This window comes from Haliotis rubra, unplaced genomic scaffold (genome assembly GCF_003918875.1).
Source record: "Haliotis rubra isolate DU_JTF1 unplaced genomic scaffold, ASM391887v1 Scf79, whole genome shotgun sequence".
Classification (NCBI taxonomy): Eukaryota; Metazoa; Mollusca; class Gastropoda; order Lepetellida; family Haliotidae; genus Haliotis; species Haliotis rubra.
Genome location: NW_025767512.1, coordinates 2,522,840 through 2,546,265, shown reverse-complemented (window position 1 = coordinate 2,546,265; position 23,426 = coordinate 2,522,840). Strand labels below are relative to the sequence as shown.

Here is a 23,426-nt window from a genome sequence, read left to right as displayed (position 1 = left end):
CTTTAACCAGTAGGCTACCCCACCGCCCCCTTTTCATATCATGGAGGAGATAAAGGAATGGCACTTGATTGTTCCAAGAATGCAAGTTTCACCTAAAGCAACTCTCAGGATTTTAGACCTCCATCCAAAGAGGCATTGTATGGACTAAACATCTGATAATTTTAGGTAAGGTTGTTCAGCATATGTACATATGAAGCACAGTGTCAATACTTATGCAAATGATTTGATTCCATGTTTGAGGACCAAATATAAACCAATAATGCATAGGGTCTCACAGTCATTGACAGAAACCTTGAAAGATTAAATTATATTATGTTAATTCCAGTTTCTGGTAAATATTTTCATACATTTTCACATAAATTGCTTCCTGTAGTTAACCATACTGAGATAAAGAATCTTCAAACATGAAACACAATTAGCGTGATTTCTTTATGATAAATATAGAATAGTATAAAAACTGGAAACACCTTTCTGTTGGCCTTAAGCCAAGTTTCCAACATGAATCAATGCAAGCACAGAATCATTTCTCAAAGATATACTACCCATCAAAAGTTTAGACTCACTAGTGTAAATGTAGCCACTTACTTAAGTCACCTGTTCTAAACTAAATATTGCAAAATACACCATACTGTTTAAGGTACTGTTTACTGTTTAATCAATGCATTGTAAAACACATTCGTAATTGTCATGATTATTGTCATGAGATCAATAAATGATGAAACAGTGAAAATTGGAGAATTCTTAACACAATTTTACACCACAACGTAGCTGTTCACATGCACGATATTTGCACATGCTTTTCAGCAATTTGATGCAATTCATCTACATAAAGTTTGCAGTTAGTTCCCCCAAGTTAGTGGAGAAATTCATCTTTGATGTAACCACACATATATGCATAACATATAGTGAGTGCTTTGAGTCTAAAATTTTGATGGGTTGTATACATTGTACAAGGTGATCCATTGTATAATATAATATCATTTCAGTACAAGAACAAAATGAAAGATCTTACCCTTAACTCAATTCAAATAATTGTTGCAAATAAGTTATGCAACCAGTTGTGGTGGTGTAGTGGTGAGAGCGTCCACCCAGTGGCCACCCAGTCCACTAGAGCAGAAGGTCGAGGGTTCGATCCCCGACCGCGTCATACCAAAAGACGTTAAAATATGGTACTTGTTGGTCCCTGCCTGGCGCTCAGCATTAATGGGTACAACAAGGACTGGTCGGCTCGGAGTCAGTATAATTTGTCTGAGTGGGGTATTCATGCTTCACTGCGGCATGGTATCTGAGTTGGCTAGCACTATAAAACCAGCTTCAGTCTGGGCTAGTACAAGCAGCCGCACATACACATACACAGGCATGTCGTCATATGAGCGAAATATTCTCAAGCGCGACGATAAACCCAATTTCACCTCACCTCACTTCCACAATGACACCTGAATATTCACAATGAGATGACACTTTATACATAACACTACTCTCATCACAAACACCAGAACAGTGAAGAATTGGTCTCCAGCAACCCATGGTTGTCGAAAGAGGCCACTAACAGGATCAGGTGGCCATACTCACTGACTTGGTTGACACATCATAACCCAGTTGTGTAGATTGATACTCATGACGTTGATCACTGGATTGACTGGTCCAGACTCGATTATTTACAAACCCACAACATGTAGCAGGAATGTTGCTGTGTGCAGCGTTAAACAACAAACAAACACACAAACAAACAACAACAACAACAACAACAACAACCAAACAAACAGTCAACACCATACCTGAACTGGAAGCCTTATAATATGGTCGATGCTTCTGGCTGCCATCATAAACGAAATTCGGGTTGTCGTACATGTGGCGTCCGTATCGATCAAGCTGCACCCTGGTTGGAGTGTGGAACTCGTCGTCCTCGCTGGTGTAGTACCTTTTCCCGGACATCCTGGCTCCGCGACCGGAACTCTCCCGTCGTCGCCGTTGGGATCTCTTGCTCGATCGTTTACTCTCGTATAGAGGGTAAATGTAATACCCTTCCGAATAAGGGCTTCGTATGAGGTCGACTTTCTTCCAGTTGTCTTGTTTCTGAGACACAAACAGACACAGGTACAATATTGACAACAACCATGCTATAAACTTGACTATATTCACTGTTTGGTTGACACTCCCTGAAACCACATTGCCCTTCTGAAACTTAACATTCATGCAGACAACGGAAGGAACACATCGATATACGCATGCGCTGAAATCGACTTGCACGTGCAGCACGTGCTTGTACGACTCACCCTGGGGAGCGCTTCTCACGTGAGTGACAGGCCTGTTTACTCTACCACGACTATCGGGTCGGACATTGCGTGGTGAAAAGTAGACGGGCATTGGTGCGACTCTTGCCTGACGTGTGAGAAATATGAACATATGATCTAATCTCATTTGAGATCATGCGAAAATGAAATAAAGAAACTCATATCATAACGAGAGGTGCATTACAGAAGGCAAAGAAAAAAACAACTAAAGCAATAAAACGGCAAAGAAATAATATCTTAGGGACCGTTCACAATTTATGTCTTGGGAGGGTGATGATTTTTAAGGAGAAGCATGTAAAATGTGAATGCCCCCCTACCAATATTTATGTACAAAGTAATTGACCCCCTGCATGTCATGTACAAAACCAATGGCCCACCGACTAGTACACGCGTAAAAAAATTATGACACCCCTACCTCCCCAGAACAAAATGGGTGAACCTCCCCCCCTCCCCACCTTAAAATATCATCATCACCCCCCAACCCCTAGCCATAAATTATGAACGGTCCCATACTGATGGGAAACTAAAATGTCTAATCTAAAAATGGCGAAGCACAAAAGCGAACAGCGCCAGTTCGCGGAAACTACTCATGCATATTTAAACGGGGTAGAAAAAATAATGAGCGCAAACATTTGCTTGTTTCAAGTCGTGCGAATAGGGTATCGGGTGGCAAAAAATGACAGCTGAGTAAGGGCAATAGGCCTATAGATCGTGACCGGTAGAGAGGTCCCCAAGAGAGCGGATAGCCGTCCCTTGACACACCGCCAATCGCATCTCAGTCCACGGGGGCGGTGGGGTAGCCTAGAGGTTACAGCGTTCGCTCGTCACGCCAAAGGCCCGGGTTCGATTCCCCGAATGGGTACAATATGTGAAGCCTATTTCTGGTGTTCCCCCGACGTAATATTGCTGGAATATTGCTAAAAGCGGCGTAAAACCATACTCACTCACAGCCCCCGATTTCGCTGCGTTGTTCAGTCTAGTACCATACGCTCTCACATAACCAGCTTTATTTTTTTTTCTCAGTTTAAACATTAAAATTTCATTGATTAAGATGTTGCATAATTAGACAGTAAGAGAAGTGTCTGAGGTGAGGTGAGGTGAAATTGGGTTTAACGTCGTGCTTGAGAATATTTCGCTCATATGACGACTTGCATGCGTGTGTATGTGCGGCTGCTTGTACTAGCCCAGACTGAAGCTGGTTTTATAGTGCTAGCTATAGCCCACTGAGATACCATGCCGCAGTGAAGCAGAAATACTCCACTCAGACACATTATACTGACTCCGAGCCGACCAGTCCTTGTTGTACCCATGAATGCCCAGCGCCTGGCAGGGACCAACAAGTACCATTATTTTAACGTCTTTTGGTATGACGCGGTCAGGGATCGAACCCGCAACCTTCCGCTCTCCGGGCGGACGCTCTAACCACTATACCACGGAGGCGGTCCATAACCTCTTTAAGTGAAGCTGGTATGATGAACACGATCAAGCGAAAGACAAATGGTTAAATGACAGGATAAATCAAACACCTAACATTTTCATGAAGATGGTTCGAATCCCATGAAGAAATCCCATTACAACAGCCATGTATACAAACAATCTCCACATCAGCAACAGCAGAAACCCCCTTAACCCGGACAATTTGGTAATCCGGACGGTTGTATTGAGAACCGCAGACAGAAACGGGCTTCATACATTGTACCCATGTGGGGAATCGAACCCGGGTCTTCAGCGTAATTTGCGCACGCTTAAACCACTAGGCTACCTCACCGCCCCATATGTCGTACATACGAGTATAAATGACTTGAGTCTGTCATGAAACAATGTAAAAAGTATTAAGAATTTAAAAATAAGTTTCTAAATTTATCTCGCCAACAAGTAGTGTACATTTATCGAGAGGGGTCTTAAGTTACCTGTGACTTAAAAAATGATAGCATTTGAAACAGACAAACGATTCTACAGTTTACGTGGACAGCATAACCCTGTGTTATATTAGGAGAATGAATGTTACAGATAATGAAAATAGAAATGTTTATATACTCAGTTCCAAAAGAAACGCGAATCACGTGATTCAGTGGTGAATGGAGAGATTGATGCTTGTTTATGAAAACATGCATAGAAACAACGTGAGTCCTTAAAGTAAAGACACAAGGACATTTATACATGACCAGACGTGTTTTGTGATAATGTCAATAAGACGTCGTTAAATTGCACCATTTTAGGCTACCCCACTGACCCTCGTGACCAAAAGGCCCGTGTGAAGAATCGAACCCGGATCTACAGCGTGACGAGCGAAGGATTTAACCACTAGACTACCTCACCGCCTCCATATTCTAATCAGTCTTCTGCGCTAACTATCAAAAAACAAGTGCAAGGCGTGTCGCATCCATGGAACTAAATCCAGGACAAACATTCCGGTCCACTGTAGAGAACAAAAACCCACGAATATATTCAGATATATAATGATATATATTTTTGACAACAAACCCTTTCCTTATACAATGTCGTCAAATGCCGTAAACGATTATACCTATTACAGCGATACAAGGCTATGTAAAAAAACGCCATCGCCAATTTGACATACATATACACAATGTCAAAGAAACGGAGTACTGCCTTAGCATTGCCATTTTGTGTTGAGAGGTTTCCCAATCCTGCTCTTTTTTATGAAACACTTTTTTAATCAACGCCTATATTTCTAACATATAATTACAAGCATGCATGTGGGTCACATATGAATTAAATTATAAGTGTCGTCCGTATCCATGGGAGCTCGTGACTGTGGCTTCTCCTCGGTCTCACATGACGTAACAAACACAATGGAGTGAATCAGTCTTGCGACATCCCGGTGTAAAAAATACCTTCCCATAGTGAGACAGCAAATGTATTGTAAGGACGCTCTGGTTTCAGGCCAGCGTTTACCTCATGAAAACTTAACGACAATGGATACGCAAGGCAACACAATATGTGTTTACGAAATCCAATGTCGAATTATGAAACTTTTAAAAGACTTTTGTATTATGTACTCTTCAAAAAAAAAGTAGGGGAACCTGAACTTTCAATTTGAATAGGAAGTATAAGCGTTAATAAAAGTTTCAAAGACAGACATTTTTATGAACGTACCACCATTTCTCATTATCACCACCCCTAAACACAACGCATGGAATGCACGTGCACAACGCAGTAGACCTATACACGTGCATGGGGTGTGATTCTTGATTTTGAAGGTTTTCAAGGTCAATAAATCACTTTAGATCATTAATTTTGACAATCATCATGCATCACACAGTTGTTAGTGTTTGTTCTAGCCGGTGTTCTGTTTTGACAATCGAACACATGCCAATTTCACGTCATACACCAATCATCTTTCAAGAGCGATTACTGTACACACAACTATGGTCATAAGGAAGTGCAAGTGGCGATGTACTTTCAAAACATTCATTATTATCATATCAACATTGTTTGACTCCGATATATATCCCAATTATTTTCTATCGTAAAATGAAAAAGAATTTCTCCATAGGCGGATTCAGAGTGAGGTGAAGGGGTGCGCACCACACCCTCCATTTTGTCCTGAAAGTTTATTAAATGACCATTGAAAACGGATGAAAATGAAGTGTGCACTCCCTCCCCTTCCCCTTTCTTTATAAGCTGTATCCGCCCCGTTCCCGAACTTTATTTCAGAGCATATATTTCTCAACGGGTAACGGTTGGGTAGGTTTAGAGAACAGGATCAGGGACTGTGGGTTTGATTCTTTAATACGAATCTTTGATAGTGACCGATGGTGTATCAACACGTAGTTATCTACGACTTGTATCATGATCTTTCATGCAGTATGAGCTCTGTCACATCATGTTATACCTTAAGTACCGATCAAAGAGGGGGCGAACCAAACACATTCTCGCTGCTCAGATCGTTATTTCAAACCGATTCACGTGTTGCTGTACGGCTTCAGTAACGTTAAATCCTAACTCACCCCGTTCTGTGGCCTGTGTCTCCTTGAGCTCTCTTCCCATTTGCAGTGTTAACTGAACCATGGCTTATATAACCACATGAAATTAATCACTCACTTCCAGGCAAAACAACAACACATACACCTCCCAAAAACCAACGAACCAACCAACTAACAAATGAAATAAATATAATAGAATAAAGATGAAATAAATATAATTGAATAAATAAATAAATAAATAAATAAATAAATAAATAAATAAATAAATAAATAAATAAATACAAACAAATAAATAAAAAAGAAAAGGAAAGGAAAGTACCCAGAAGATATTAAACCCAAACTCCGTAATGTTATTTGGTGTATTTCATTAAAGGCTGTTGATATCATCTGGCTTTCACAAGACTTCTCTTTGAAGCTTCGTATGTGAAAACGTGATTAATGTTGCACGCCCTATGATTAACATACATGTATGTAATGCTACACCTTGAGAATCAACATGTCGCTGGCGACTGAGAGGGAGAGCTAATGTGAAATACTCCATAACAAAAATGTCATAATTCCTGGCGACTGAGGAGGTACGTATGCAGGAAATCTTAAATGTGAGTGGGCATGGTTCTTTATGAAATATTTCGCCATAACATAACATTAATGCAGGTATTTCACATAATATAGCAATGATGAAATCGATTCGAAGTTGTAAAGGAAGTGAGTAAGTGAATGAGTATGGTTTTACGCCGCTTTGCAATATACATGTATGTAGCGGACACTCGAGCTCCGGGCGGACGCTCTAACCACTACACCAAGGGATTTACAACTTGTACCCATGGGGAATCGAAACTGGATCTTCGGCGTGACGAGCGAACGCTTGGAACACAATGTGTGAGGCCATTTCTTGGGTCCCCGTCGTGATATTGCTGGAATATTGCTAAAAGCGGCATAAAACTAAACATAAACTGACGTTGAAAAACAGTCTAGAAACAAACCCAGATGGTAGGCTAGAACTTAATCAATTTCACGTAGCCCAAAAGGTGTACATGAAGATGGTGTGGAGTGAGTGAGTATGGTTTTACGCCGCTTTTAGCAATATTCCAACCGGCGTGACGAGCAAACGCTTTAACCACTAGGCTACCCCCGCCCTGGATGGGGTGGACCTATCACTGAACGTTGTTGTCTATCAGACTACATTAGTAGGACGGATCATCAGTACCGAGTTGCTTCCCTTAGGCGTACCAGAATTCTTTAATAGTGGGAGCCTACGATCTGCATCACGGTGGGCTTTCCTCATCTTTCACTCACTCACTCACTCACTCAACCGACATTCCTTGAACTTGAATCTGTTTCATGGCGTACATAAAATATGCACAACGCATACATTCTTCAAATCTATGATACACAAACTATTGTTTTCCTGACAAAGAAATTAACAGATTTCTTTAAATTTACCTTCCGTTATAAAATGTTTTCTTTTAGTAAATGCTTATCTAAACAATTGTTAAATGTAATATGTGTTATATTTGAGATTACACTTTCTTAGTAAAGTACATATTTTTAGTAAAGTACAAAATAAATCTCTAATACAGAAACGGGGAGTGGTTTCAAGCCAAGGATAACACGACACAAGTATGTTCACAAGATCGATCTGTGGGGTTGTCCTTACAACAGATATACCGGGTGTTATTTTAGTGTCCTCAAACGAAACATTTAAGTGCCTGGATCTCTGACCGACTGGCTTCCTGTCAATACCTGCAGATGGGATTTCGGTAGGACTCCTTTGCCAAAATATCATTGTCATTACGCTATCCGATCCCGCCGTAGTTCGCCACATGAAACCGTCCTTGCCTTGACCTTGGATTTTACAAAATAAACGCTGGGTCATGACCAGTGAATTATAAAAAGTTCCCAAAACTTATTTCCATGCAAAAACAAAACCTGTGTTTGTCGCATTCTTTAACATCGATATGCAATTTTATCAAAAGCACAAATAGTCTTTCGCTATCAACGGAATGTCTCCCACATGTTATTCTGACACCGACGCATACCGGAAAGCTAATACCGCCAGCACTGTATGTCCGTCAAAAATTCACTGCGTTGCGTAATATTTGTTGTTAACTTTACACTCTGTAACATTCGAGCTGTATGACAGTGGTATGTCCAAATTAATCGATTAACGTCTACTCTAACACTGTAATTATATAAAGTATTATTACTTTGAGTTATAACGTAATCAACATGTGAATGAGTGAGTGAGGTGAGGTTTACGCCGCTTTTTGCCATATTCCCATAATATCACGGCGGGGACACCAGAAATGGGCACCACACATTGTATCCATGTGGGGAATGGAACCCGGGTCTTCGGCGTGACGAGACAACGCTTTAACCACTAGGCTAACATGTCATCATGGAATACAATGCTCAAATAAATTGTAATCTAAAGCTTCGTGTGAGAAAAGTGAAGATGCTGGTGGATTTCGTTTGTTTGTTTTTCACCTCTACACTCAGCAATATTCCAGCTATATGACGGCAGTCTATAAACAATCGATTCTGAATCAGACAATCCTGTGATCAACAGTATGGCCATCGAACTACGATGGGATAGGATGACATGTGTCAACCAAGTCAGCGAGCCTGACCACCCGATCCCGTTAGTCGCCTCTTACGACAAGCATGGGTTACTGAAGATCAGCCTCCGTGGTGTAGTGGTCCCTGCCTGGTGCTCGGCATTAATTGGTACAACAAGGACTGGTCGACTCGGAGTCACGAGTATAATGTGTCTGAGTGGGGTATTCATGCTTCACTGCGGCATGGTATCTCAGTGGACTAGCTTAAGTCTGGGCTAGTACAAGCAGCCGCACATACACATACACATGCATGCACGTCGTCATATAAGCGAAATATTCTCAAGCACGACGTAAAACCCAATTTCACCTCACCTCACTGAAGATCAGTTCTAATCCGGTTCTTCTTGGATTGGATGTCGGGTACACAAACACCTGAATTCGTCCGGAAGTTTCTTACGACACAAACAGGTTACTCTGACTCTATCCTAATCCGGAATTCCTACATAGGTTGGGTGGCGGTATACGTTTCATTGCGCGCATACCAAACAATCCCACTCTCTCTTTTGATCGTATACGATGGAGCCCGATCTATAGAGAGGCCTTCGTCATGGTTAAAAGAAAGTGCGTTAACATATTTTCAGTTTCGCGGAAAACCTGTCCCTGGCAACAACTTTGGACCATCATGCGACAGTCACGTAAACGACTGAAACCAAGGGCCAGTTACAAGATGGATTCCTCCCAATGCTGAACGGAGATAACCTGTGGGACTGAGATCCAACGAATGTCGATATTTTTCGTAACCTGAAAGAACTCAGCTCAACAGCGGATACAAACTTTTGAGTGAAAACACAGAAAACCAAGTTTGCTTGACATAACAAAGACTCGGGGCGGTGCTGTAGCCTGGTGGTTAAAGCGTTCGCTCGTGACACTGAAGACCCGGGTTCGATTCCCCACATGGGTACAATGTGTGAAGCCCATTTCTGGTGTCCCCGCCGTGATATTGCGAGAATATTGTTAAGCGGCGTAAAACCAAACTCACTTACTCAGAAAGAAAGACTCGCACTTTGGTGAAAAGAATCTCTCTTTATTGCATAATTTGGGTTGGTGACTTAGGATCTGAAATATAGTCAACGTGACAGTCATAAGTGGAAATTAGTATTTGAGAATGTTTACAATAGTAATTGGGATAAAGGGTACTTGAGGAAACAGTAGTTCGCTAACTCGTTATCTTTAAGACAAAGGTTTGATTCCCACAAGAGTGCAACATGCCAAGTAACAATTTATTACACAAATATATATCTCTAAAATTACCTTTTTTTTTCATCATCTACTTTCCCTTTTCTCATTAAGTCGATCGGATCTCATTTACGTAAGCGTTGGTTATATATAGTATATCACGTCACGCTAAAGAAATGTTCCAGTCACGGCGTGTGGTGTCGCCTTCCGCACAGATATACGACACCATTGCCCACATACCATTCTTTAGCATTTGTCGAGAAAACACAATGGTTGACAGCCTCGGACACTGTGACACTGGTTACACTTATTTAACAGCATGGACCCCAAAGGCGAATAACCCGTGACAATCCGGGTTAGATTGATCTTCAGTAGCCCATGCTTGTCGTAAGAGGCGACTAACGGGATCGGGTGGTCAGGCCCGCTGACTTGGTTGACACATGTCATCGTATCCCAATTGTGTAGATCGATGCTTATGCTGTTGATCACAGGATTGTCTGGTCCAGACTCTTTTATTTACAGACCGCCACCATATAGCTGGAATATTGCTGAGTGCGGCGTAAAACTAAACAATTTCCTACATGGGTACAATTTGTGAAGACCATTCCTCGTGTCCTCCGAATATTGCTAAAAGCGGCGTAAAACTTAACTCACCCACTCACTCTGATTCTCACACCTCATGCTGGTGTCTTCAATAAATGTTTCAAGTTCTTATTGATTTTGATATGAGCGGTTGTATATTGTATATATGATTATTATTTTTTCCTCTTTTTTTTTAATAAGAAAAAAGGGTTTTGAGTCAACGTTTATACCGATGCGTTATTAGGTGAGGTGTCAAAGCTTGTCGATTGTTGTAGCAATGGCTACAACCTAGTTGTAATACAAGGCCTTAAGTACAACATCAATAGCCGGTGTATGTATCGTTTCACAGTTTCGACCATCCCCCGATCTATAGTTATAAACGAAACATTAGTCTATTCCCAAAACAAACCGCGTTATATTCGTATGTAGGTATCCACACTATGCAAACATAGCAGTTATGTATTACAGCAAATTCTCTCTCGCGTTTTCAATGAATTAAAGCTATCAGTAATATTTTAAACTTAAAAAACTTATGTCATATTACCATTATGCGTACATGATGCATTTAAAGAGAGTGAGTTTAGTTTTACGCCGCACTCAGCAATATTCTAGCTATATGACGGCGGTTTGTAATACATTTAAAGAGACCGAGTACATTCACAGATATTATTTTGGAAAACCAATGCATGCCAGATGCAATGAACAGCAAAGAAGTATACCGAGTTTTTAAGTTCTTTTACATGTTTCTAAAAAACTGAAATAACTGCTGTTAAATGTCATATCAGTGAATCCGGCAACAGTTCGTAAAGAGTAGCCTGGTTGCTTATTTTGTGTAAAACAAATAACCTAGTGAATTTTACGAGCACATATTACAACAGTTGTGTGTTAAGTTTCGAAAGTTTCAAATCAGATTATATAACCGCGCAGAAGTACAGTAGATATTTTGCATATAATATCATTAATTTAATGCATTGTCAATAACACACAGTGCCATTTAGAAAGTAGCCAAATGTAACATATTTTATGTTTTGGATTACACTCTCTGAGCAAAGTACAGATTCTAGTACTTTTGGGGGGCGTTGAGTCTCATCCGGAATTAGACTCCACTCCACTCTCACCTAATCGGCAGAACACAACTTGAACGATCTAACCCACTCAGCCAGCACATCTTCCACAAAAGTGGAAGTCGGACAACTGGTAGTCCAAATCACAGACTTTGTGTACCCCTCTGACAAGTATAAATTGGCACGGCTCCCACGACCGACAGCTATGAATACAGAATGTCATCTAGAAAGTGGACAAATGTTACGTATGCATCATGTGTTTCTCATCTCCATCTTCAACCATCAACAGAAGCAGGAGACAGATAAAAACTCTTTTTTTTCACTATTTATATAAGATAAAAAAAATTAAATCTAGATCACTTAGTCTTTAGATTCATTCCTGATAGCGTAACTATGGAAACAGTAATGTATATGAAGAAAGATCAAGCTAACCTGTTTTTCTATGAGAATTCATGAGTAAGCGTTTGTGCTTTGTCACATCAGGGGAGGGATTATATCTGGGTAGGGACGAAATAATGGCCGAAGTAGGTCAGTAAACCTAGGTCTCCGTCGCCACGGAAACTGCCGAGTTGTTCCGACTGAATGCATCCTTTTAACGGATTTAGAGCAGGAACGTGAATCTCAAGTTACAAACCTATCTTTTGTGTGCCAAACAACATCAGTTGTTGCTTATTCAGTGATGTGACCCGTGAATGTGTGTACTAGGCACAGACTGTAAGGCGAGTCTGACCACTAGTCTGTAGCATTCTCAAATCACCCGTCTATTAGGCCAGTTTACAGCTGGATTCTGCCATGGAATTTTCTTTTGGGGTTCTAAGTTAATCATGCAAAAACTTCGCGTTTCATGTGAATATTAAAAATAAACCTATGCATGAGGAGATTCATAACCGAAGGGATTTATGGGTGAGTGAGGGAATGGGATGTAGCACAACGGTTAATGTGGGTTAACTCGCCTCGGATTCGAATCTTCACAAGAGAGAAATTCGGAAAGCCTTAATAGAGATAATGTGGCTGCTCTTCATTGTTTCTCGAAACGGGTCGTACAGAATCTACTCACCCACAAAGCGCCCGATCATTACCATTTTATTTAGATTTGAAAATATTTCTCCTGGTGTATGTATGTTCTTGATATACCAAACTTCCCAACTGTAAACCATAGTATATCCGTCCTTGACATACCAAATGTCCTGACTGTAAACCACTGTATATCCATTCTTGATCTACCCAACCTCCCAACAGTATACCATGGCAAAGCACCCCATTATAACCATGGCATAATCTATCTATATCCAAAACTCCTAACTGCAAACTATGATAATACCTTGCTATATAAATCTCACCCAAGTGTCTACTGATATCAATCATATCAACATGAGTTGATAAAGTTATAAATATCAGAGGCTTCAGATTCTATTTATCATCAAAATCAATCAGTTTTCAATGAAAATAGTATATCTCTGAACACGTTACTGTCATTAGACTTGCAGTGCAACGATGCCATAGCATTGTGACGTCATCAGGGTTTTGACATCGTAACATTGTGAGTCTTGTAATTGATGACGTCAGCGAGTTGTACATACTCTACTAGGAGATATCGTTTGATCTCACACAAGCAGTATCTCAAGTGGAATAGAGTTTTGGATGATTAAATCATTTCCCTGTAAATAACCGTGGTATAAACTTTGGATATACTCATCCTTAGCAAGTAACCGTGACACAATATCTTGATATACCATTAGCAGATAAACATGGTAAAATCTTTATATGTACCCATCTTACAGCATATACTCTCATCAGTTGTCCACAATATAATCTTCCCTAATCAGTTAAACATCTTAAAATCTCTTGCTATACCCACACATATCACTTAACCATGATATAATTCCTTGATATACCATACCCATCCTTTAGCAGTTAACCATGGTGTAATCTCGTGATATACCATTACTTTAGCAGTTAACCATGATACAATCTCATGATATACCATTCCTTTAGCAGTTAACCATGATACAATCTCATGATATACCATTCCTTTAGCAGTTAACCATGATACAATCTCATGATATACCATTCCTTTAGCAATTAACCATGATATAATCTCATGATATACCATTCCTTTAGCAGTTAACCATGATATAATCTCATGATATACTCATCCTTTAGTAGTTAACCATGATATAATCTCATGATATACCACTCCTTTAACAGTTAACCATGATATAATCTCATGATATACCACTCCTTTAGCAGTTAACCATGATATAATCTCATGATATAACACTCCTTTAGCAGTTAACCATGATATAATCTTTAGCAGTTAACCATGATATAATCTCATGATATACCACTCCTTTAACAGTTAACCATGATATAATCTCATGATATACCACTCCTTTAACAGTTAACCATGATATAATCTCATGATATACCACTCCTTTAGCAGTTAACCATGATATAATCTCATGATATACCACTCCTTTAGTAGTTAACCATGATATAATCTCATGATATACTCATCCATTAGTAGTTAACCATGATATAATCTCATGATATACCACTCCTTTAACAGTTAACCATGATATAATATCATGATATACCACTCCTTTAGCAGTTAACCATGATATAATCTCATGATATACTCATCCTTTAGTAGTTAACGACATAATCTCATGATATACCACTCCTTTAGTAGTTAACCATGATATAATCTCATGATATACCATTCCTTTAGCAGTTAACCATGATATCTCTTGCTATACCTAATTTGATAGCAATATTATTTCCAGTTCTCATAGTAAAGCGTTCGCTCGACTCACTGAACGCCGGGTTCGATTCCCTACATGGGTACGAACACATTACGTGAAATCTATTTCCCCTTCTCACCACTGTGTAAATGTTGTTGAAATTACGCTTAATGTAACCTTACAACCAAACTCACTCTATATTCACTGTTTTGCATTGCTACAGCTTCAGGTTAATCTAAAAACATGAATCAGACCGTCCAGCAAATGACTGAACGGTTTATACAAAAACCCGTATTCCAGGGCGGAACGATGAATACACGGACATATAAACCCCAGCTGGACGATCAATAGGATTAATCAGTTACCAAACATGACTTTAAAGTGTCACTGATTGATTCCCGGGGGTATCGGACGATTCCGTCGATAATTAAGGATGTATTGACCGGCATGTGTCGATGAATGATGATTGATTTCTGACCGATATCTCTGTATTGTTAACATGTTTTCCCCATGGATCAGATCGATCAATGTTGATTTCCGGATCAGTGATCAGGCAAACATGGCTCTAAAGAGCACACACCCTTCATGAATTCCATGGAGAAAAACATCAGACTCATGACCCCTGAGACTAAAATGCATTGTTGTACAAGATAGTTACAAGTACACACTGCCCCGTAAATAACGATATATTGCTAATAATTAATTGGAACATTCTGCGGGTCAATGGTAAGGTTGAAACAAAACGGGACTGACTGCTAAGTATTTAGCAATAGGAGTGAGTGAGTTTTCACAACACAGCAGATATTATAGTGGTGACATCGAAAATGGGCTTAACACCTGCCTACAAAAAGTTACTTGCAATTGATATGTACTTCTTAATAAAAATCATCTCATTCAAAGAAATGTTAATCTTTTTTCACTTTTTATTGAAAAAAAGGAAGATTTCTAATCTCGAAAATCTGTGGAATTGTCTTTCTCTCTGACGAATGCATTGTGCAGACATGGCAGACAACAGAATCAAACATAACTGCCTGCCTTTGAGATTACTTCTTCGATTTCTAAAGATCACATTTCACAACAAAAACATGTTTGGGGAATTACGGAATAAGATGAACAGTTCTGGTTTTTGCAAGAATATATTAATTTTATGAAGTGCTCCAAAACTGTCGAAAAACGATACAGCAATAACTTAATAATGACGTCATATCTATTCAGGTTTAACATCCGGAACAATACAAATGTTCTATTATTGATCGTACATGTCCACGGAAGATAAATATAAAGGGATCAACTATTTTTGACGATAGTTTTTCGAATGTGTACTGTATCTAAACATATTTCATAATTCCTAAGTATTTGTGTTCAGCATATATTTCATAGGGGCGATGGGGAAGCCCAGTGGTTGAAGCGTTCGCTCGTCACGCCGAAGAAAAGGGTTCGATTCCTAACATGGGTACAGTGTGAAGCCCATTTCTGGTGTCCCCCGCCGTGATATTGCGGGGATATTGCTAAAAGCGCGTAAAACTAAATTCACACACTCACAATTTTATTCATTATGTTCCGACACGATTAAAACGTCATCAATCAAGAATGAGGAATTGGTCGCAAACGTGGTGATGTTAAAGAAAGTGCACGTCATGTAATGTTTGTCGTCGCTGATGAAGCAGATAAATCTCACGTGTGATCATCCGAAATAGACGTGACCTGTTAGCCTCACACCGATGTCGGCGTTGTATCTCGACAGCAGCGACCTTCTGGTATGGAGTCTGGGTCAGACTTCCCGGATTTATTTAGAAGCCTGTGATGACTTGTCAGACTAAAAGAATTTACAAACACAACCTTTCTACAACCAAGGTCATGATATAGATAAATACACTACTATCCAAAATACACATCCCCCGATAGTGTTCCAAAGTTATTTATACTCAGTCATGAGATTTGTTACGTCAAGGGCAGTCTTATAGGACACACCTTCGAGACATGAAACCGGTCATTTCAACTTTTCACCTTTTGGTCGCGATGTTATCTGGTTTGTTTCTGACATGTTAAAAGCAACACCCTGCCTTGTCAAGAGGTGTGCATACTGACAGGTTTAAAGGTCATTGGATACGTCCTCAGGCGATTCTAGTCGCCCACAGTTGACCACAACCTCGTGAGTACTAAGTGTACTTTATCGCGACATGAAAGGGAGAGACTTGGGACCTTCACCGATATAAACAAGCATATAATATCATTTTCTAATAATGAATCGATATAAGAGAGACTGTGCGCTTCAGTGAATCTTTTATACGACATGCATGTCTTTAAAGACATCTTTCATATTTCTCTACGTAAACAAGTATTGTGTGTAGTCTGTCCTTTAGTCCTCACATTCGCTATATGCGTATTATACGTATTCTTTACAACAATTATCGCATTCTTTACAACAATTATCGCATTCTTTACAACAATTATCGCATTCTTTACAACAATTATCGCATTCTTTACAACAATTATCGCATTCTTTACAACAATTATCGCATTCTTTACAACAATTATCGTATTCTTTACAACAATTATCGCATTCTTTACAACAATTATCGCATTCTTTACAACAATTATCGCATTCTTTACAACAATTATCGCATTCTTTACAACAATTATCGCATTCTTTACAACAATTATCGCATTCTTTACAACAATTATCGCATTCTTTACAACAATTATCGCATTCTTTACAACAATTATCGCATTCTTTACAACAATTATCGCATTCTTTACAACAATTATCGCATTCTTTACAACAATTATCGCGTTCGTCAATTGAAGCATATTCAAACTACAATCCAATCTATGAGTTCAGATGCATTACAAGAAGACATAGTCCCTGGTGTGTTACGTTATTCCCTTTTAATTTCAATAAATACCCCTTGTTAAAGGTTTAATATTTACATGCTCTGTGATTACTAAAATGGGGGTGATGATGGTTGTTGGTACATGGGGCGTTGTGACACTGACTAATCAAAATAAAGTGTATTGTGTTTAAGTGACTACAATTAGCAAGCTAATCCTCATATTGCCCCAAGAATCTCAGAAATGGATATTATATGTCGGTTTTCACCTCAGAATAATTGTAAGAGCTGGAGTATTGCGCGACACCTTATTTTGTTTACAACAAGGACGGTGGGGTAGCCGAGCGGTTAAAGCGTTAGCTCGTCACGCAGAAGACCCGGGTTCGATTCCCCACATGAGTACAATGCGTGAAGCCCATTTCTGGTGTTCCCTGTCGTGATATTGCTGGAATATTGCTAAACGCGGAGAAAATCCCAAACCACTCACTCACGTTTTACGACAGGATATCATGTTTTTTCCGTGTATTAGGTAAACCATGAAGAATTCGCCCTCTCATATTTCACCTTACCAACAGAGGAAGCGAAGTGAGAGTAAGGCTTGGTCCATGTGTATTCCTTATTTAGTCGACCCGTGAAGATCCGGGATAGAATAGGTCTTCAGCAACCCATGTGCTTGCCATAAATGGCGACTATGCTTGTCGTAAGAGGCGACTAACGGGATCGGGTGGTCAGTTTCGCTGACTTGGTTGACACATGTCATCGGTTCCCAATTGCGCAGATCGATGCTCATGCTGTTGATCACTGGATTGTCTGGTCCAGACTCGATTATTTACAGACCGCCGCCATATAGCTGGGATATTGCTGAGTGCGGCGTAAAACTAAACTCACTCATTCACTCCTTATTTAGTCATCATTTTCCGGTTGTGACGAACTTCAGATATCTCGAAGTATTTAGGTAGGTTTTTGACTGTATTTGGGTTATAAAGAAAGTGATTAAAGAATACTCAAATATTTGAAGATATGTCCATTGAACATTATTATTTGTTATATAACATACTCCTGAGTGAGTGAGTTTTGTGTTAATATTCCAGCAATACCACCCCGAGCGACCCCCGAAAAAAGGCGTTAACACACTTGTAGGGAGTCGATCCAGGGCCATTGACATGAGCAAACACTTCAACCACTAGGCTACTCTAAACTGGTGCAGTACCTCATCTCAGGCCATGACTATCGCTGATTAAACTGCTAAATCTATATGCCTAGAATGAATTTAATAACATGAAACTCGATAGGTCACACAAGACACTGTAACCTAAAAATAAGTTGTCTGTTATTCATTTATTAAAACGTAACTTTAAACTTTTAAAAAAATCAACGCGGTTCTCCGGCACATAAAAGGAATTAATAATACCATTCGCATCACAGTGCCAATTAGTATACTGGACAAAAATAGTTAGGGATATATGTAAATTTTGAAATTATGAATAATGATCTATTTATTTATTGACACTCTGATAAAATATCAATCATAAAAATACCAATATCTCTAACTTATTTTGTCCAGTATAGTATACATGCATACGCACAGTGTACATATTAATTTTAACGTTTCATCTCATAATTTGCTGTCACGTCGTACATTAGTGACAAACGGCATTTAGCCTTAACCTCAATACGTAAGAAATCTGCCATTCCTGTAACATAACAGGGTGGACACAATGACTCCAACAGAAATTCACATGAGCCAATATCAGGTAATAACACACATGTAGAGCTATTAAAATTAATGGGCAAACAAACGATATTTGCATAGCTAAGATCAAATGGCATGTGAGTGCATATTCAGTTACTCCTTTATAACGCTAAGAAAATGTGTCGGTTGCACACATCCCCTCTATACCGCAAGTGGCAGCTGGAAGGTAATCGATTAAAAAATCAATAGACTATAAACAGGCTTTAGCAAATGGAGCATGGTGCTTAACGATTGTTAAGATGTATGTTGTTAGGGCATCTGGTCGTAAAGACATTCTGAGCCTACCAAGGACCGGCGAGTTGTGTTCACACTATGATTACTGTAGAATCCGCGTTTCGTGTTTAACGACAATTCACCATTTACATTAACCGTATGTGTTTGTGCACTATGGTTCATGCTGACAATCACTTTTTGTATTCTCCCCAGGGAGTTGAGAATGAACATCGAGGGCACGCACTCTTATCTATATACCTTAGTAATAGTAAAATGTAACGTTTGAGCCAGTTTTAGGGTGTGGATTTGGTGAATCACAATCACCATCCCATCACCATCCCATCACCATCATTATCGTTGTCGTTATTACTATCATTGTGTGGAGTTGAGCAGAATTTCTGCATCTTAGACAGGATCCATTGTATACCATACTGAATGATTGACTAATAGAACTTGAAAACGCACACTTTCATAAAAAACCCATTTATATCATCTATGACTTGAATCAGTGCGAAATCATCTGATAAATAGAAGTTCATTACTAACATAGACATTTAGATGTAAATTATCACCGCAGAAAGTGTTCGCCTTTAATTTTGATTTTGTAAAATTTTGTTTTGGGTAGATCTTAATTTTTTCATACACTACTGGAATCAAAAGCCGCCTCTTGAGACGCCACGGACACTCAACGATCCAAAGGTTATTACAATCTATGGCTTGTTATTAGAAAAGCAAAATACTTTTTTATATTTCGTCGACAAAAAAGTCGTTGGAAACGAATATCAATGATCCAAATGTGGATTTTGTCTGAGGTAAAAGATTTTCAATGCATAATGCATGTATGCTATATATTTAGTCTGACTCATGCACCATTTATACGCGATTATAAACCTATTTTTAGATGTTACGTTAAACTATATACACAATTGAAGATGCATGTACAGCGTATTTTATATTTTAAGAGTCAACAAAACAACTGTACAATGGCAATAATATGTCACAGCAGTTGGCAATAGAATTACTACTTACATAATATATATATATCCTGATTTGAATCCTTTTTTTCGTTTTGAGAGAGAGATATGAGATTTACTCCTAGCTATCAATCGTGCAACATATAAATATGTATATATGTACTCTTTTGATATGAATACGTTTTCGTTGACAGTAATATTTTCAATTTTTCCTTAAAACCCAAACAGAATGGAAACTACATGAAACAAAACCTGAAGGTAGTTATAGTTGTTCCAGTTCTCCGAGGAAACCATATTAGCATCACATTAAATGTAAACAAGAAACTTTCACGGAAATACATAAGGAACTAATAGCAGCATCAATTTTCATTTTACACAGTTTTCACAAAATCTATTAATTTTGCAATTGTGTCTCTTGTAAATTTTTACTATTGGTTAAATATGTCCTTACCTATATAACTGCTTTTGCCTTTTAAGACACGCATACGTGCTGTCGTTTACAGATTAACGATTTCGAATTAAAAAAATTGTCAATCTCCTTTAGGTAATGTTAGTAAGATTCCTGACACGTTTATCACATTTAGCTGAGGCTTGTGATTGGTTGCTGGAATATTTACAAAATGGCTAACTGTTTACTTAATAAACTGGGGAATATCAATCCATCATGAAAATCAATATCTTGCAAGGTCGAACTTAAACATTGCATATGCAAGTTCTCACGAATAAATGAAATCGTCAACCACCAATAAATATACTGTTCTAAATTCTTGTCATAGAATCAAGTCAGTTTAATTTAGGCTGTGAATGTTTGGTGTAGTTTGTTTATTACTGACGTTTATTTCATCCGTGTATGTTATTGATTCCACCAAACAAATGGCACAACGCGGACAGACTTTACTGCCAATTGTGACTCATAGGATGGTAATATACACCATATTCTTTTCAACGTGGGACTTAATATAAGATGGGCTCCTAGGTGGGGAGTGCTGGGTTTTGAGTAACTGAGTTGCCTCGGCTCTACTGCCTGGTGTTACCGACTATATTGAATTGAAATAAACTTCTCTTTAGGCGCTCAAAAGCCACCGATTGCCACTAGGTTGTGTAAACAACGAATTCTGTCTTCAAGTGGAGTTTACAATATGTCTGTATATTACATACGAGAAAGCTCTTGAAGCACAACGGTTTTGATTCAGTGTACAAATATCACGTAGTTAACAGTCACGCCTTTAGATGTCTACCGAAACCTGTAGGTTAGCGTTGGATGTTGCATGCGTACTTAAGCGTTCGTCTTCTATTACAAACTGAACGTCACAGGTCTGCGTCTCAAAATAGATGTATGAAATATTAATATTCTACCACCACACGGTGACGTTCACAGGATCTCAATCCCTCACACATATAGACACCCCAGTACCCGTTATCGATCAGATGGAACGAAATGATATATTCATTCTAGAATCGTTTCGAATTCCTTTCCGAATTGTTATAGCGTATCACAATCTCTCACATTCGCGCACCCGATGTTTACACGGGAATGTACGTCACCGACTTCACAGAACGAACCGAATTTGTTGCGCAATAAATGGGTCCCTTAGCCTAGCCGGGTTGATATAAATATGTTCGTAAACGTATGAATCTTACTCTGGCAATTTCACACAAAGCAGCACCCGTCGTTTACACGGAAATACCAGCTACCCTTAACACAGACCCAAATGACATTGTTACAGCGGAAAAGCGCACATTCAAATTTGCCCCGAACATGACCTACAGATCTACCCGAACACTAGCTATGTAACGAAGAGTCTACCCTACAGAGTAACAATCGACATGAACTTATGTCTCACCTGGCGTCGAAACTGTTCCCGCAATTACGGATCGTCCGGCTACCCGACTGTTGCCGGTGCGAATGAAGTCATGCCCTAAAAACCCTTCCCTGAATGGATATTCGTGACAATGCTCAGGTTTCTCGGGTGGGGCACATTCTTATTGTTCGAGAATCACCAGCCGTGTCTGTCTAGGTACATATTATGCCGAGCCGCTTGACGTTGTACCCAGCGAGGGCTTGTGAGTTATTTGCAAGCCCGTTTTGCCTTCAAGGTCGGCTGAACAGGTATTTACTCGCGGCGTTGTTTATACTGTTTATACTGTAGGCGTCATTAGTGAGCTATCAATCAAGGAAGGTAGAATAAGTCTTGGACTTCATGTTGGATACTGAATATGTCTATAAAAGCCATGAATAATTATTGTATAGTTATAAATAGTGACGCGTATGAACTCGGGGTATTGCAAAGCACGTGCTGACAGTTATACGCCACACACACTCACCGACCCTAGCAGGACACCAGAAATGGGATTCACACATTTTACCCATGTGGGGAATTAAACCCGGGTTGTCAGCGTGACGAGCGAACACTTTTACCACTAGGCTAAACACACACACACACACACACACACAGAGAGAGAGAGAGAGAGAGAGAGACACACACACAGAGAGAGACACACAGAGAGACACACACACACACACACACAGAGATACATGAACACTGAAATGTAAGTAGACTGCCAAATTTCATGAGTTGCACGGAGGCCACAACCAGTGTGAACCACGCAAATTCAACGGGGTTAGAATTACACGCTGATTTGGTTGACACATATCATCGTAAGGGCAGCATTTTTGTTTACTGTGTATCTTACCGCCAGACCAAACCTTCTAATTTTATTGCCCCCAATAAAAAAAGTAAAAGAAAAAGACAAACATTCCATTCCATTCCAACACCGCCGACTCGAACCTAACATTTACTGCCTCGTCGTATAAAATGTTTATCTTATAATCAGTCGCTGCCACAAGTTATATTTGGGATTACACTTTCTTAGTAAAGTACAGATGCTTGTACTTTACTAAGACAGTGTAATCCCAAATATAACTTATGTTACATTTGACCACTTTCTAAAATGGCATTGTGTATTTCATAGCTTTCGGCCGTGGGTACCGTGCCAAGTAACATTTTTCAGAAGGGTACACAAAATCCGTAGTCTAGACTACCAGTTGTCCGACTTCAATTTTTGTGGAAGCCGCGGTGGCTGAGCGGTCTAGGCGTCTGACTTTGTGTGCTGGCGATTAGGTGCCTGACTCTGAGGGTGTGGGTTCAAATCCCGGATAGGACTCAACCCAAAAAGTACTAGAATCTGTACTTTACTAAGACAGTGTAATCCCAAATATAACTTAT

At 39.4% G+C, this 23,426-nt stretch overlaps 1 protein-coding gene across 1 annotated transcript in view; it reads right to left on the bottom strand.

Moving 5' to 3' along the window:
* LOC124261148 (uncharacterized protein DDB_G0290587-like) overlaps window positions 1-22,257 on the bottom strand; it is a 34,114-nt gene extending 11,857 nt beyond the window's left edge. Inside the window, exons 1-2 of the mRNA XM_046695473.1 lie at window positions 22,044-22,257; window positions 1,779-2,076 (exon numbers count right to left, since the gene is read on the bottom strand). Coding sequence (XP_046551429.1) covers window positions 1,779-1,826 — 48 coding nt within the window. The 5' untranslated portion in view covers window positions 1,827-2,076; window positions 22,044-22,257. The remainder of the gene's footprint in view (window positions 1-1,778; window positions 2,077-22,043) is intronic.
* Window positions 22,258-23,426: the final 1,169 nt, after the last annotated feature.